General features: G+C 53.6%; 2 protein-coding genes across 13 annotated transcripts in view; one reads left to right on the top strand and one right to left on the bottom strand.

Annotated features, from left to right (window-relative positions):
• Positions 1 to 1,209, bottom strand: part of C5H2orf92 (chromosome 5 C2orf92 homolog) — a 55,353-nt gene extending 54,144 nt beyond the window's left edge. For all 10 annotated transcript variants that reach the window (XR_006269341.1, XM_043467839.1, XM_043467845.1 and 7 more), the window contains exon 1: positions 941 to 1,209. Coding sequence is in view for 4 of the 10 variants with exons in the window: in XM_043467842.1 (XP_043323777.1) it covers positions 941 to 1,094 (154 nt within the window). In the remaining 6 variants the exon portion in view is untranslated. The remainder of the gene's footprint in view (positions 1 to 940) is intronic.
• Positions 9 to 9,712, top strand: ACTR1B (actin related protein 1B). Of its 3 annotated transcripts, none has more exons than XM_043467836.1 (11): positions 9 to 298; positions 2,831 to 2,895; positions 4,006 to 4,081; positions 5,019 to 5,243; positions 5,608 to 5,732; positions 5,957 to 6,173; positions 6,291 to 6,383; positions 6,463 to 6,637; positions 8,094 to 8,155; positions 8,387 to 8,427; positions 8,623 to 9,712. In XM_043467836.1, exons 1-11 carry the CDS (start codon positions 251 to 253, stop codon positions 8,723 to 8,725), a joined length of 1,230 nt encoding a protein of 409 aa, XP_043323771.1. In that variant the 5' UTR covers positions 9 to 250; the 3' UTR covers positions 8,726 to 9,712. The 3 variants fall into 3 exon arrangements, with proteins under 3 accessions (XP_043323771.1, XP_043323773.1, XP_043323772.1); XM_043467837.1 differs by having other exon boundaries at positions 11 to 298; positions 5,019 to 5,144; XM_043467838.1 differs by lacking the exon at positions 5,019 to 5,243 and having other exon boundaries at positions 10 to 298.
• Positions 9,713 to 13,965: the final 4,253 nt, after the last annotated feature.

Here is a 13,965-nt window from a genome sequence, read left to right as displayed (position 1 = left end):
GGGCCCGCCCCTTTGCCCCCGCGGGCCCCCGGCGCCCGGCGTCAATCTGCCTAGGTGGGAGCGGTGACTGGCCGCGGGGCCCGCCCTCTGGAAAGCCTCCGCCGGGCTCGCGTAGGCTGCGTGCTCGGGGTGGGAGGGGCGCAGCAGCGCGTCTGGAGCCGAGGTGGTCCCGGTCCGCCCGCCTGCCTGCCTGCCAGCCGTTGGTTACTACTGCAGCCCGTCTGCTGGGCAGGGCCGGCCCGGCCCGGCCATGGAGTCCTACGATATCATCGCCAACCAGCCCGTGGTCATCGACAACGTGAGGCTTGGCAACCGGGGGGAGGGCGGGCGCCCCGCCCCCGGGGGTGGACGCAGCGAGGTCCGCAGGGACCCCCTCCGATCTTGGCTGGTCCTTGACTCGTTGCCGGCCCGCCACTCCTGCGGGCTGTCCCCACTTGGCCCTGTATCCCGGGCCGCGGGACCAGCCCCCCGCAAGCGTGAGAGAACCCCAGCCCCAGCACTCCCTGAGCTGGCGGGGAGGTCGGGAGAGGAAGGGGTCCCATATGTCTGGCAGCCCTTGATCAGCATCTGGAGTGCCGGGGTACAGCCGGGCGACCGACCGATGCACCCATGTGCCAGGCCCGGGGACTCACCCCGGACCCTTCTCGGTGGAGAGTAGGCTTACTGGATGGGTTTCGACTCCAGCCCGTTTACCTCTCCTGAGGCTTTGGCTGCCCTCCTACTAGGGAAAAAACAGTGTTTGCCCCTTTGCACACTGCTGGCCCCATCTTTTGGGAACGCTCGACCTGCGGGCCTCTACAACAGCTCTTCCCAAGTGCTGCACCCCCACGCAGCACGTCCAGGGTAGGCAGGCCCCACTATGCCCTTTTCCTGGGACTGGGGAAAATGCACATTAAGTTTTGCCAACCACATACCTGCCGCTGCCTGGCTGGGCACTCACCTGCTTTGACCCTTTCCTTAAGTGTTGCCTGAGCCAAGTGGACGTTCCGCAGCTGGGAGGGCAGTGGAGAGAATTCAGGACCACTCTTCCCAGGACCTGTAAGCTGTTTGGGGGTCTTGGTTGGAAACCTCAGCAGAAAGTTGCCGGGCTCCATGGTGGTCTTGTCCTTCAGCACCGGAGCTCAGCTCAGCATGCTTTCTGGTCTATAGGAAGAAGGTGAAGGGCACAGATCAGTGGAACTGCCCCAAGCTGAGTGTCTACCTCTGAACTGTGGGCCTTGGAGTTTTTAATAATGACTCACTGCTCTTTCTGGGATCTGTCTCCCTTGCACATGACCCCCATGTAATCTCTGAATGGCTGTCTGTTTTGGAGTAACCATGTGAGGGCCCTGAGTCACAGCAGGGGGTGTTTAATAAGACTGCTGAAGCTGGACTTGGGGATGCTCTCCATCAGGCTTCAGGAAGGATCAGCCACTTCCTTTCTTGGCAGGTTAATGAACAACTTTATGAGTTTCGAGAGCAACCTGCTTGGTCCCACTGGGCTTCCAGCCCCCTACTCTGTAACTTTGGGATGTTTCTTTCTCTTTTTAAAAAACTTTTTATTTTGTATTGCCTTTGTGCTCAGTCACTCAGTCATTTCTGACTCTTTGCAACCCTATGGGCTATAACCCACCAGGCCCCTCTGTCCATGGGATTCTCCAGGCAAGAATACTGGAGTGGGTTGCCATGCCCTCCTCCAGGGGCTCTTCCTGACCCAGGGATCGAACCCACATCTCTTCTGTCTCCCGCTTTGGCAGGCCGGTTCTTTACCATGAGCACCACACAAGAAGCCCATTTTGTATTGGAGAATAGCCAATTAAAAAACAATGTTCTGATAGTTTCAGGTGAGCAGCGAAGGGACTCAGCGATATGTACACATGTATCCATTCTCCCCCAAACTCTAGGCGATGTTTATTTCTGCTCTACAGGCCCCAAGGGTGGTGATGGGTGGTGGGGAGAGAGGTTGAGATGCTGATTCCTGCTGTGGGTGGGAGGTTTCTAGATACCAGGATCCCTTTAAAAGTCTCCATCCAGCTTCCACGCTGGAACGGACTAAGTTCTCCTGTTATCTCTGGGGAAGCCACTTGAGGAAGGGTGCTAGTTGATCCCCATGCACCCAGTAATCTTCCCCAGCCAGTCCTGTATGTGGTCCATGGCTTCTGAGGGGAGTGGGCCATGCTTTTTCAAGCATGTTGAAAAACCTTAAGGGTTGTTTCTAGCTAGGCTTTGGGAGTCACTTGTGCTGCTAAGGAGTCCTCCTGCCTGGAGCTGCCCCACAAGTGTGCCTAGGAGGGTGTACACTGGTGACATTCTGGCTTGGATAATTCTTGATGATGAGGGGCTGCCCTGTGCTCTGTAGGATGTTGAGCAGCATCCCTAGCCTCTACCCACTAGATGCCAGTAACAGCCTCTGCCCCCAGTCTTCAGACATTGTCAGATTTGGGGCTGCGTGCATGCTCCATTGCTAAGTTGTGTCTGAATCTTTATGGCCCCATGGACTGCAGCCCACCAGCCTCCTCTGTCCATGGGATTTCCCGGGCAAGAATACTGGAGTGGGTTGCCATCTCCTTCTCCAGGGTATCTTCCCAACACAGGGACTGACCCCACATCTCCTGCATTGGCAGGCAGATTCTTTACCACTGAGCCACCTAGGAAGCCCTCAAATTATGGTGACGAGATGCAAAGTTGCCCCTAGTTTTGAACCACTGGTGTACGTGTAAATGGCCTTGCCCTCTTGGCAGGATCTCAGGCTTCCTTCCCAGGCTACTGTGGGGGGTAGGCCTCTCCATAGCAGGGCACCACCTTCACCTGGAGATGAATGTTGGAATCTAACTGCTGTTTTTCTTTGCAGGGTTCCGGGGTGATCAAGGCTGGCTTTGCAGGAGACCAGATTCCCAAATATTGTTTTCCAAACTAGTAAGTGTTGTTCAGGCAGTATTCCTAACCCTTTGGTTTGCTTCTGGGAAGAACATGGGTTCTGTGTCACAACCTTCTTTGAGGCTAACTCTTGCCCCCGCCTGTAGGGGAAAACACCAGATTTGTGAAGCTGGTGCTGTGAAGGGCTATGGCAGGAGAAGTTAGGTGCTCTGGGCCTCCCCCACCCCTCCAGAGTCTGGTTTTGGTCCCTCCTGGAGCCAGAAAGGAAGAGCTACCACCAGCATCCCCCTGGGGACAGGGCATGGCAGCAGCAGCAAGGATACAGGAGAGATGTAAACTCAGAGGAGAAAGATTGGGGAGTTACTGCCACTCCCTCCTCCCAGGAAGTGTTCTCTTCAGGGCTCATTCATTTTCAGACTCTAGGAGATACATTGTGCAGTCAGGGGGAATCCTTCCCAGAATGATGCCAGTGGTGGCAGAGGAGAGAGAGGAATGAAACCCAGGGAAAGTTGGGAGCATTCCACCGGCCGCTCAAGCCCATTGGGAAGTTTTCCCTTGATGGTGTTTCGTCTCAAATCCTGGAGGCCTTAAAGCTTAGTGGCTGAAGCCAGAGTAGGGGAGTCCTCAGGCCCCCGAAGTAACTGGCCATGTGAAGACAGAGCCGGCATGGGGCATTCAGGCCTCAGCTGTCCTTTCTGAACTCACCTGGAGTGTAATTAAAGGTTCCTCTTGACGTGCAGGGAAACTTGGTCAGATTTTGGAATGGCAGCTTGTCCACTCTGCCAAGAGCTGCATCTGTGTTCCAGAAGCCCTGGCAGGGAGAAGGACGGGACTGACTGAGAGAGGGGTGTACGAAGGATCCATGGCCCTGCTTCCTGGGGCCACCCCACCTTGTTCTGCCCCCGTGAAATCGGAGACCCTCTGCCAGGGCTGAGGGTCTAGACCTCTTGGCCCTCTCTGGGAGGGCTGGTGGGAAATAGTGGGAACCCCTTTTCTTCTGACCCTGAGTCTTCTGTCCTTCCAAGGCCTGCTCTGTGGTCTTGTGGCCCATAGGCCTAGGTTCTGACTATTGGAGTCAGACTTTGGTTTTCCTGGACTAGGCTCAGCTATGTCCCCTGCCCATCTCCCTGACTTTTCCTGTCCCTGCAGTGTCGGGCGCCCCAAGCACATGCGGGTGATGGCTGGAGCCCTGGAAGGAGACCTCTTTATCGGACCAAAAGCAGAGGTAACATCTGTGGTGCCTGTCTGTGCCTGGGTTGAGGTCTTCTGTCCCAGGAGCCTTGACTGGTGGTCAGAGCTGAACCTCCAGAGAGGGCTCTCTCTGGGACCATCTGCTGGGTGCCATAAGCACTGTGGTCCATTTGCTCTGTGAGCTGGCCCAGGGTTCCTGTGTAAGGCAACACAGTAAGACCACTTCGTGCCCCTTCCTTTAGAAGCCACAGAGGAAAGAACCAGTTAAAAAGTAAGTTTAAAGTCTGAGTCACTGGACTGATAACTGATCAAGTGAGGCCAGCTCTGTGCTCCAGCTGGGGGGTTGGGGGGGCTGGCAGGGACTAACGAGCAAGTGCAGTTTAGGCACCTGGGGAAGACAGGAAGGGGTGCTGAGGACCCAGAAAATGGGGTCAGCAGGAGCTGCAGGCATGGGTGAGAGGCCAAATGGTGCTGGACAGAAGAACCCCATTGGAGGGAAAGTTGAAGGGCAGGTCTCTGCAAGAGACACCTGTGCTGGCTGAAGAGCTGTGAGGAGAGGTGGCAGCATTAACTGCAGGAGGGGGCCACATAGGACGGGCTGTAGCAGGATTGGCCTCCACAGAGGCTCCCGGCGCTGATGGGAATGGGGACTGAAGTGGTGGTGGAGCTGGAGGTCAGGCCGTGTGTGAGGCTGGAAGGGAAGGATGTGCTAGTAGTGAGTGTAGAGGACACGGGCCGTGGGGGAAGGAATGGGGGAACTGGGAGCATACCACCACCCCCTGTGGTCCGGGTCTTCGAAACAGGCTGGACTCTCAGAGCCAGGGAAACAATTGGACAGATGAACCCATGCTGGGTTAAGGATCTAAGGGGCACAGGGACCCCCGGTGAGCGGATGAAGGGGTGGCCCCCGGAGGGCAGAGAACAGCTGCTGGGTGAGTGTCTGCTGCCACCTCCGGCCTCCCGGTCTGCAGGAGCACCGGGGGCTGCTGGCTATCCGCTACCCCATGGAGCACGGCATGGTGAGGGACTGGAACGACATGGAGCGCATCTGGCAGTACGTCTACTCCAAGGACCAGCTGCAAACCTTCTCCGAGGAGGTGGGGCCGCGGCGCCCTCCCCCTGCCCCGCCTGCGGCGTCTGCATCAGGCCTCCACACCTTCTCTGGCCTGCAGCCCCTGCCGCCCAGCATTGTGTGGGTGGGGGTCCCTGCCTCCCCTCCGCCCGGCATTGTGTGGGTGGGGGTCCCCGCCTCCCCTCCACCCCGCATTGTGTGGGTGGGGGTCCCTGCTGCCCCTGCCTCCCCACACTGTGTGGGTGTGGGTCCCTGCCGCCCCGCATTGTGTGGGTGTGGGTCTGCATAGCTAGCGGCTGCCAAGTAGAATATTCCAGGGGGCGCTGGGTCTTTGGAAGACACTGCTGGCAGATGACGTGCCGGCGCCCTTGGAAGGGATGGGAGGCGGCAGGTTCGTGTGCTCCCGGGGTAGGTGGCTCCCTAGAAAGATCCCGGTGGGGCCTGCAGGTTGCCTTTGCACCTGCCCACAACCCTGCCGTCGCCTGCAGCATCCTGTTCTTCTTACGGAAGCGCCGCTCAACCCGAGTAAGAACCGGGAGAAGGCGGCGGAGGTGTTCTTCGAGACCTTCAATGTGCCGGCCCTGTTCATCTCCATGCAGGCCGTGCTCAGCCTGTGAGTGCTCTCTCGGCCCTGGTCCCTGCGTCTCTGACCTCCTGATCGGGATGCTGTGGCGCCTGACTTCCCTGTACAAACAGCCACCTGATGACCATCCCTATGGGGGGCCCGTGGGTCCCTTTCTTAGACCAGATAATGCACATGCCCCGGGGTCCCTTCCAGGGGTGCGGAGGTCCCAGTGCCTCAGTGGCTGAGGTGAAGGGATGCTGACCTGGTGACAGGTACGCCACAGGACGCACGACGGGAGTGGTTTTGGACTCGGGGGACGGGGTCACGCACGCCGTCCCGGTCTACGAGGGCTTCGCCATGCCGCACTCCATCATGCGGGTGGACATCGCCGGCCGCGACGTCTCCCGCTACCTCCGGCTGCTGCTGCGCAAGGAGGGGGCGGACTTTCACACCTCGGCTGAGTTTGAGGTCGTCCGGACCATCAAAGAGGTGACATGGGGCAGGGAGTGGGGGAAGCGGGGGTGGTCGGACCCAGCATGAGGTTGAGCCCTGGGCGTGCGAGTCCCGGTGGCCACCTCCTGAGGGCCCTGTCTCTGCCCACTGCAGCGGGCCTGCTACCTGTCCATCAACCCGCAGAAGGATGAGGCCCTGGAGACAGAGAAGGTGCAGTACACCCTGCCAGACGGCAGCACGCTCAACGTAAGTTCAGGCCGGGCGGGGGAGGGTGGTGATGCCGGGACTGGAGGAGGCGGGACCAACTTCATCTTGTGTTCCAAAGGTGGGACCAGCGCGGTTCCGGGCCCCTGAGCTGCTGTTCCAGCCAGACCTGATAGGGGATGAGAGTGAGGGACTCCATGAGGTGCTGGTCTTCGCCATCCACAAGTCTGACATGGATCTGCGCCGCACGCTGTTCGCCAACATCATGCTTTCTGGTGGCTCCACGCTTTTCAAAGGTACCTAGTTGGTCAGGATGGTATGGCTTGGAGGCCACAGGTAGCGGGGCCCTCAGACTGCACCCCAATTCCTGAAAGCCTGGGACATGGCCCGTTTTCTGTGGGTTTTTTGGGTGTTCAGTGAGGTTTTTTTTTTTTAAAGGATATATTTGAAATTAAATTTTGTTTACAAATAGATGGTAAGTTTAATGAGGTCTAAAATGTATTTGATGAAGTCTGCCTTCTATTGTCCTGGTCACCCAGTTCCTCCCCACAGTTATTGTTAGTTGCTCAGGTAACATCTGTGCCTAGATAAAGCATCCTTTTTACTCAGCCCTGGAGTACTCTCTGGACTTTCCAGATGGCTCCGTAGTAAAGAATCAGCTTGCCAATGCAGGAGATATGGGTTCAATCCGTGGCTCAGGAAGATCCCTTGGAGAAGGAAATGGCAACCCACTCCAGTATTCTAGCCTGGAGAATTCCATGGACAGAGGAGCCTGGCGGGCTACAGTCCATGGGGTTGCAAAGAGTCAGACCTGACTTAGCGACAGAGCAGGAGCACAAAGAGCAGGAACACGAGCATACTCTCCAGCTCCACGCCCTGTGTTGTTGGTTTTGCTCCACAGACAGCGGATGTTTGTGTAGGTTCTCTTTATCTGGCCATGAGGGCTGGATGTGCCATTGAACCATTAACCTGCTGATGGCCTTGGAGGTGGTGGAAAAAACCTGCTGATGGCCTTGGAAGTGGTGAAATTCTTTCTCATCACAAAACTGTTCCACTGGGTGATTGCGTGTACTGTCATTTCACATCATGGGAAGATACCTGAAAGATAAATCCTAGGGGTGGAATTGCTGGGTCAGAGGGTACACATGTGTGCATTTGATACCTGGTAGATATCACAAGTTTCCCTCCTGAGAGGCTCCCCCAGTTATGGCAGAGAGTCCCCCAGCGCCATCCCAACACTGTGCGAGACATTTGCCTGTATACTGGATGAAAGTGACTGCTTGTTTCCTGACTCATCATTTGCCTTTGACTGCTTCTGGTGGTTTTGGCTCTGGAGTGTCAAGGGGGAGAGAGTAGGGGTCAGGCAGAGGTGGGTGACTTGGGAGTTCCATCTCCTGCTACCTTCCTTCCTTCCTGAAGTGGGAAGCGGGCCCACCTGCAAGCACACTGCTGGATCTTTTCTGCCTTTGGTGTGGTTCTCTCCATCCTCACTCCTGGCAAGAATGACTAAAACAAGGACTTCCCTGGCAGTCCAGTGGTTAAGAATGCACACTTCCACTACAGGGGGCATGGGTTCGATCCCTGTTTGGAGAACTAAGATCCCACATGCTGCATGGCATGGCCAAAAAATAAAATAGTAGCTTAAAAAATAAAAAAAGTAGCTGGGGCTGAGGCACCAGAAGTTGGATGTGAGGGAGCTAGTGATGAGGGGTCAGATGTGGACCCTGGGTTCAGCCAGCCTTGTGTTCACAGGCTTTGGCGATCGATTACTAAGTGAAGTGAAGAAGCTTGCCCCAAAGGATGTCAAAATCAAGGTGAGGTTGTGGGGAGTCCCTGTAGGGCATAGGGGTGCTGGGCAACCTTGACCTGGGGAGGGAAGGGCAAGAAGCACCTTCAGATGTCCTCTGACTTCACACCCAGCCCGGCCCTGCTGCTCCGCCTGCTCCCAGCTGAGGCCTGGCCGCAGGCACTGGGGGAAATGCCCCCAAGGCTGGGATAGGGGTGCTGGGGGGTCAGGGCGGTTACGCTGTGCTTGTTCCCTCCAGATCTCGGCCCCTCAGGAACGGCTGTACTCCACGTGGATCGGGTAAGGCGGGGCCCAGAGCCAGGGCTCTGGGAGGAGGCCACTGTGCTCTGCACACTTCTTCCCGGGCTGGTCCAGGCCAGGTGGAGGTGGGTGGATGTCCCCCGCAGGTTAGAGAAGGGGAGTCCTGGGGTGCCCAGGGCGGGTGGCTGGCTCAGCCCTCAGGTCCCCAAGAATGCTCTCCCTCCCTCCTCACAGGGGCTCTATCCTGGCCTCACTGGACACTTTTAAGAAGATGTGGGTATCCAAAAAGGAATATGAAGAGGACGGCTCCCGGGCTATTCATCGAAAAACCTTCTAGTGCCCAAGGAGGAAGGCGTAGCTCTGGGAGGAAGGGGGAACCAGAGTCCTTAACCCTCTGTGGTTGGGTTCACAGATGAGGCCTGGACCTCCTGCATGCCCTGAACCCTGGGCAAGTGGTGCAGCAGCGCTTCCCTGAAGCCTCCCCTACACACATGTTTACATGTGCGCACACATACACACACACACATATAGTCACAGTTAGCTGCATGGATGGGAGGCTGGAGCTGGAAGATAGGAATTGAGGGGCCCAGCTTTGGGTGGTTCTGGGTGTCCCCCTTGGCAGAGCCAGTTAGGCCCGTGGTTCTCAGCTTCCCCAAGCTCCAAGGCCAGACACCGGAACGCCCCCATTGCCTCTGACAGAAGCCCTCCGAGAGTGCCTGGATGCCTGGGTGACTAGCCCTGGGGAGTTGGGGGTGGGGGGGGCACCAGCAGTTCCCTCTGGGTGTCGCCGCTGCTTGTGCCGCATCCTTGTCCTCACCCAGCAGGGCAACCCAGAAGGCCACACCGTGGCGTCCCTGACCCCCTCACGCTCTGTCCTCTCATCTTCCCAGATGGGTGCTTTGGTGTAGACTGAGTTCTAGGCAGTCTTCCGTCCCCGGTGACGGGGTATGGGTCAGGGCCCAACCCTGTGGAACCAGGACAGGATGCACGGGGTTTGGGCAGCCACAGCGGGTTGTGCGTTCTCCTCGTCAAAGCGCTGCATGGACCTGCTGCTCCCTCTCCTTTACCCCAGTACCTGGGACGGGAAGGGTTAATGGTCTTCATTTGTTGAGGGGAAGCCACTTAATCAGGAGTCAGACCTAGTGGGGGAGACGGGAGGCACATTTCCTCCTCCCACTTCTCCCATGAAAGAGGTCTTCATTTACCCTATGGCCAGGACCCCCATCTCCCTCTCCCACATACATACAATAACTTAACACAGTTGCCTGAAAAAAACATTTTTTGTAAGTCATTATAGTAATAATTATGAAAAAGGCCCAGCGCATGGCTCTGTTTTCATGTGTTTCTTTGTGCTGATTGCTCACACACCCCTGGGGACCAAAGCAGCGGGGCTCTGGTGGCTGCTCAGAAGCCTGCGGTCTCAGCGGTTGGTGGGGCAACGCGGCACGGGAGGCCCTGGAGGTTGGGCTCTCAACCTGGTGGCACAATTCCCCAGGCTCTTTACACACCTGCTGCGGTTCAGCAGGAGAAGCAGGTGACAGGCTGCCCTCCTCCCCCTTATTCCCAGATGGGTCCTTGTGGCAGATGGGGTTTGGTGGGCCCGTGTTCTCACCTGTTCTGTTTGGAGCACCTCTGCAGCCTGGCTCCGATGAAGCCACACCAATACTGATGCAAGTTCCAAGTTCAGACAAGAAGGGCGGGTGATGGGAGAGATGTAGAAGGCTGTATCGAGCTGGGTTCTGAAGGAAGAAGCTGAGTGGCATGGAGAGGAAGGGCTGTGGAGGAAGAGGGAGCCATGAGAAGTGAGTTTGAAGGGACTACCCTCTCCTTACTCCATCAAATACTTGAACACATACAGTAGGTCCAGGAAGTGTTATGTGTTTGGAACCAATGGTAAACAAGACATATCTTTGCTACCCAAAACTTACATATCAGAGGAGAAAGGTAAACAGACTGTTTCAGTACAGAATTGCTGTGTCTAAGCCAGGAGGTGGGGCAGGCTGACTTGCTTTTGTCCAGGAGGGGTTAGCCAGGTAAATAGGGCATGTTCCTGGGAGAGGTTAAGAGTTCAAACAGACGCCTGGGACCCATGGGGCTAGAAAAAAAGACATGGACCAGAGTGATGCCAAAGCAGCAGGTCAGGGTGAGTGGTCTTTGGCTATGATGTGAGGTAAACCAAAGGGGTAAGTTGGAGCGAGCATGTAGGGGCCCTTGAGAGGGCTTTCAGCTGTGTCTTGGGTGATGGGCAGTCAGCTGGGGGTGCATGGTTATAGCTGTATGTGGAAGGCAGCAACACCCCAGTAGGAGTAAGCACATAAAATACCTAGATCTTGGTTTCTAAATACAGTTCTTCAAAAGGAGTCAGTGCTCCTTGGAGAAACTGCAGACCTGGGGCAGAGATCTGAGCCTGGGATATCTTGTGGAAGGGGCTTGTCTAAAGGATTCAGGAACCAACTTGAAGGAGCAACCAGTAGTCAGGTCTGTAATGGATTGCAAATCATTAAGTAATCATGAGTCCAGTCTGAGAAAAATAATTATATATATATGTATATATATATGTATATATATATGTATATACACACACACAGGGGAGAAGGGGCAGTTCTTTCTTACTGAATTACAGTTAATGAATGTAGAAGGAATAGTAGAGAAAGAAAATCACCCTTAGGCAAACATCCCAGTCACCACTGGTGCAGGCAGAAATGGATACAAAAACAAGCAAAAGTAAGGACATTTGCATTATCTCAAAGTATATACCCATGAGGTACTTACTAGTTTAAAAAGGAAAAAATAGTAACTATACAGGGGAGGAACCTAGGAAATATCACCTTAATCAGATTATCCAAGTTTACATCCAGGCAGTGAGTCGTTATCTTGAGGTGGTATATAAGAGGCTGCAATGTCGCCTCTGTCTTCTTGGACACCCTCAGTCTAACCAGGAACAAACAGCAGGCAAACCCAAACTGAGGGCATTCTACAAATGAATGGACCAGGTGTCTTGTTCAAAAGTGACAGGATATAAAGACAGACTAAGCAATTGTCACAGGTTGGAGACGTAAGAGGCTGTCATGATGAAATGCAGTGGATCAGAAAGGGCCTTACTGAGAAAGCTGGAAAAATCAGTTAACAGTGATGCATCAATGTGAATTCCCTGGTTTCAGTCACAGCACTGTGTGTTAATGTCACAGGTTAATGTCAGTGGAAACTGGATGAAAGGTAATCAGGAACTCTGTACTATTTTTGCAACTTTTCTGTAAGTCTAAAATTATTTCAGAATTAAAAGTTAGGGAGAAAAACTCAGGCCTGAGCTAAATGGTCTGGATTCACAATTCTGCTACCATAACTAACTAGCTGCATAATCCTGAGCTGTTCCTAGGTTTCTGTATCTCTAATGTGAGGATGATAATAATAGCACCTACCTCATGGGTTTATTAACAGCCTGGGACATTTTGTGTCAGAGGATAGAAGAAGTGCTACAAGAATGATAGGGACCTGTCAAAAGACCATGGAGCCAGCCTGAAGAAGTTCCACTGGTCAAATCTGGAACAAATTAAACATAAACAAATTAAAAAATAATGACAGTTATGAATTATAATTTACTGAATACAATATAAAAGCATGAGTCTATACTGACATAGATTAATAAATTGAAAGTTTGATGAGGAACAGGATATTGACATCTCAAAGTATTACCCCATTAAATACTTATTAATAATTAAAGGGCAGGGAAAACCATAAATAAAAAAGATACCTATACCCCAATGTTCATTGCAGCACTATTTACAATAGCCAGAACATGGAAGCAACCTGGATGGCCATCAACAGAGGAACGGGTAAAGAAGATGTGGTGTGTATATATAATGGAATGTTACTCAGCCATAAAAAGAACAAAGTAATGCCATTTGCAGCAACATGGATGGTCCTAGAGATTATCATACTGAGTGGAGTAAGTCAGACAGAGAAGGACAAACTGAGACAGTGCTTATATGTGGGATCTTAAAAAAGGCTACAGTGAGATTATTTATAACACAGAAGTAGAGTCAGATGTAGAATACCAACACGTTTGTTGGGATGGGGGAGGGGTAAGTGGGAAGATCAGGACTGACATATACACACTACTATATATAAAGCATAACTAGTAAGCACCTACTGTACAGCACAGGGAACTCTACCTAACACTCTGCAATGGCATGTGTGGGGAAAGAATCTAAAAAGAGGGTGGATATATGTATATGTAAATAAACACATAACTAAGTATTTTTTTCATACTGTTCATACTATTCATGAGGTTCTCAAGGCAAGAATACTGAAGTGGTTTGCCAATCCCTTCTCCAGTGGACCACATTTTGTCAGAACTCTCCAGCATGACCTGTCTGTCTTGGGTGGCCCCACACGGCATGGCTTAGTTTCATTGAGTTAGACAAGGCTGTGGTCCTGTGATCAGATTGGCTAGTTTTCTGTGATTATGGTTTCAGTCTGTCTGCCCTCTGACGCCCTCTCTCAGTGCCTACCATCTTACTTGGGTTTCTCTTACCTTGGACTGGGGAATCTCTTCACGGCCGCCCCTCCTGACCTTGAACGTGGAGTAACTCCGCTCAGCCCTCCTGCGCCTGCACAGCCACCACTCCTTGGACGTGGGGTTGCTCCTCTCAGCTGCCGCCCCTGACCTCTTGAGAGTCCCTAGGACTGCAAGGAGATCCAGCCAGTCCATCCTAAAGGAGATCAGTCCTGGGTGTTCACTGGAAGGACTGATGCTGAAGCTGAAACTCCAATACTTTGGCCACCTCGTGCGAAGAGTTGACTCATTGGAAAAGACCCTGATACTGGGAGGGATTGGGGGCAGGAGGAGAACAGAGGATGAGATGGCTGGATGGCATCACCAACTCGATGGACATGAGTTTGAGTAAACTCCGGGAGTTGGTGATGGAGAGGGAGGCCTGGAGTGCTGCGATTCATGGGGTCGCCAAGAGTCGGACACAATTGAGCGACTGAAATGAACTGAACTCAAGTATTTTTTTAAAGTTCTGATAATAATAATTAAAGGACAACTGCACAGTGGGGAAACCTGGCAGACATTACTTTAATTAAGTTATCAAAGTGAACACCTTATCAGCAAAATGCTGTGCTTAGTCGCTCAGTTGTGTCTGACTCTCTGCAACCCCCTGGACAGTAGCCTGCCAGCCTCCTCTGTCCATGGGATTCTCCAGGCAACAATACTGGAGTGGGTTGCCATGCCCTTCTCCAGGGGATCTTCCCAACCCAGGGATCAAACCCAGGGATAGAACCCAGGTCTCCCTCATTGCAGGCAGATTCTTTACCATCTGAGCCATCAGGAAAGCCAAAGAATACTGGAGTGGGTAGCCTATCCCTTCCCCAGGGGATCTTCCCGACCCAGGAATTCAACTGGGGTTTCCTGCATTGCAGGCAGATTCATTACCAGCTGAGCTACCAGGGAAGCCCCATTCATCAGCAGTGGGACAAATCAACATCGCATGCTCACTGAGATGGGTCCAGTATCACTCTTGTTACTTCTGCCCAACATACATAACCTGAATCCAGTCATGAGGGAACAGCAGA

The sequence above is a fragment of the Cervus canadensis genome, chromosome 5 (genome assembly GCF_019320065.1).
Source record: "Cervus canadensis isolate Bull #8, Minnesota chromosome 5, ASM1932006v1, whole genome shotgun sequence".
NCBI classification, from domain to species: domain Eukaryota; kingdom Metazoa; phylum Chordata; class Mammalia; order Artiodactyla; family Cervidae; genus Cervus; species Cervus canadensis.
The sequence above is the reverse complement of the archived record's forward strand: the minus strand, read 5'-3'. Positions and strand labels throughout refer to the sequence as shown.

Excerpts from the sequence above, each read along its gene's own strand:
- ACTR1B (XM_043467836.1), top strand. The coding sequence starts at position 251 with ATGGAGTCCTACGATATCATCGCCAACCAGCCCGTGGTCATCGACAAC. Across the intron at positions 299-2,830 it reads AGCCCGTGGTCATCGACAAC|GGTTCCGGGGTGATCAAGGC; the intron begins GTGAGGCTTGGC and ends TTTTCTTTGCAG. Across the intron at positions 5,733-5,956 it reads ATGCAGGCCGTGCTCAGCCT|GTACGCCACAGGACGCACGA; the intron begins GTGAGTGCTCTC and ends ACCTGGTGACAG.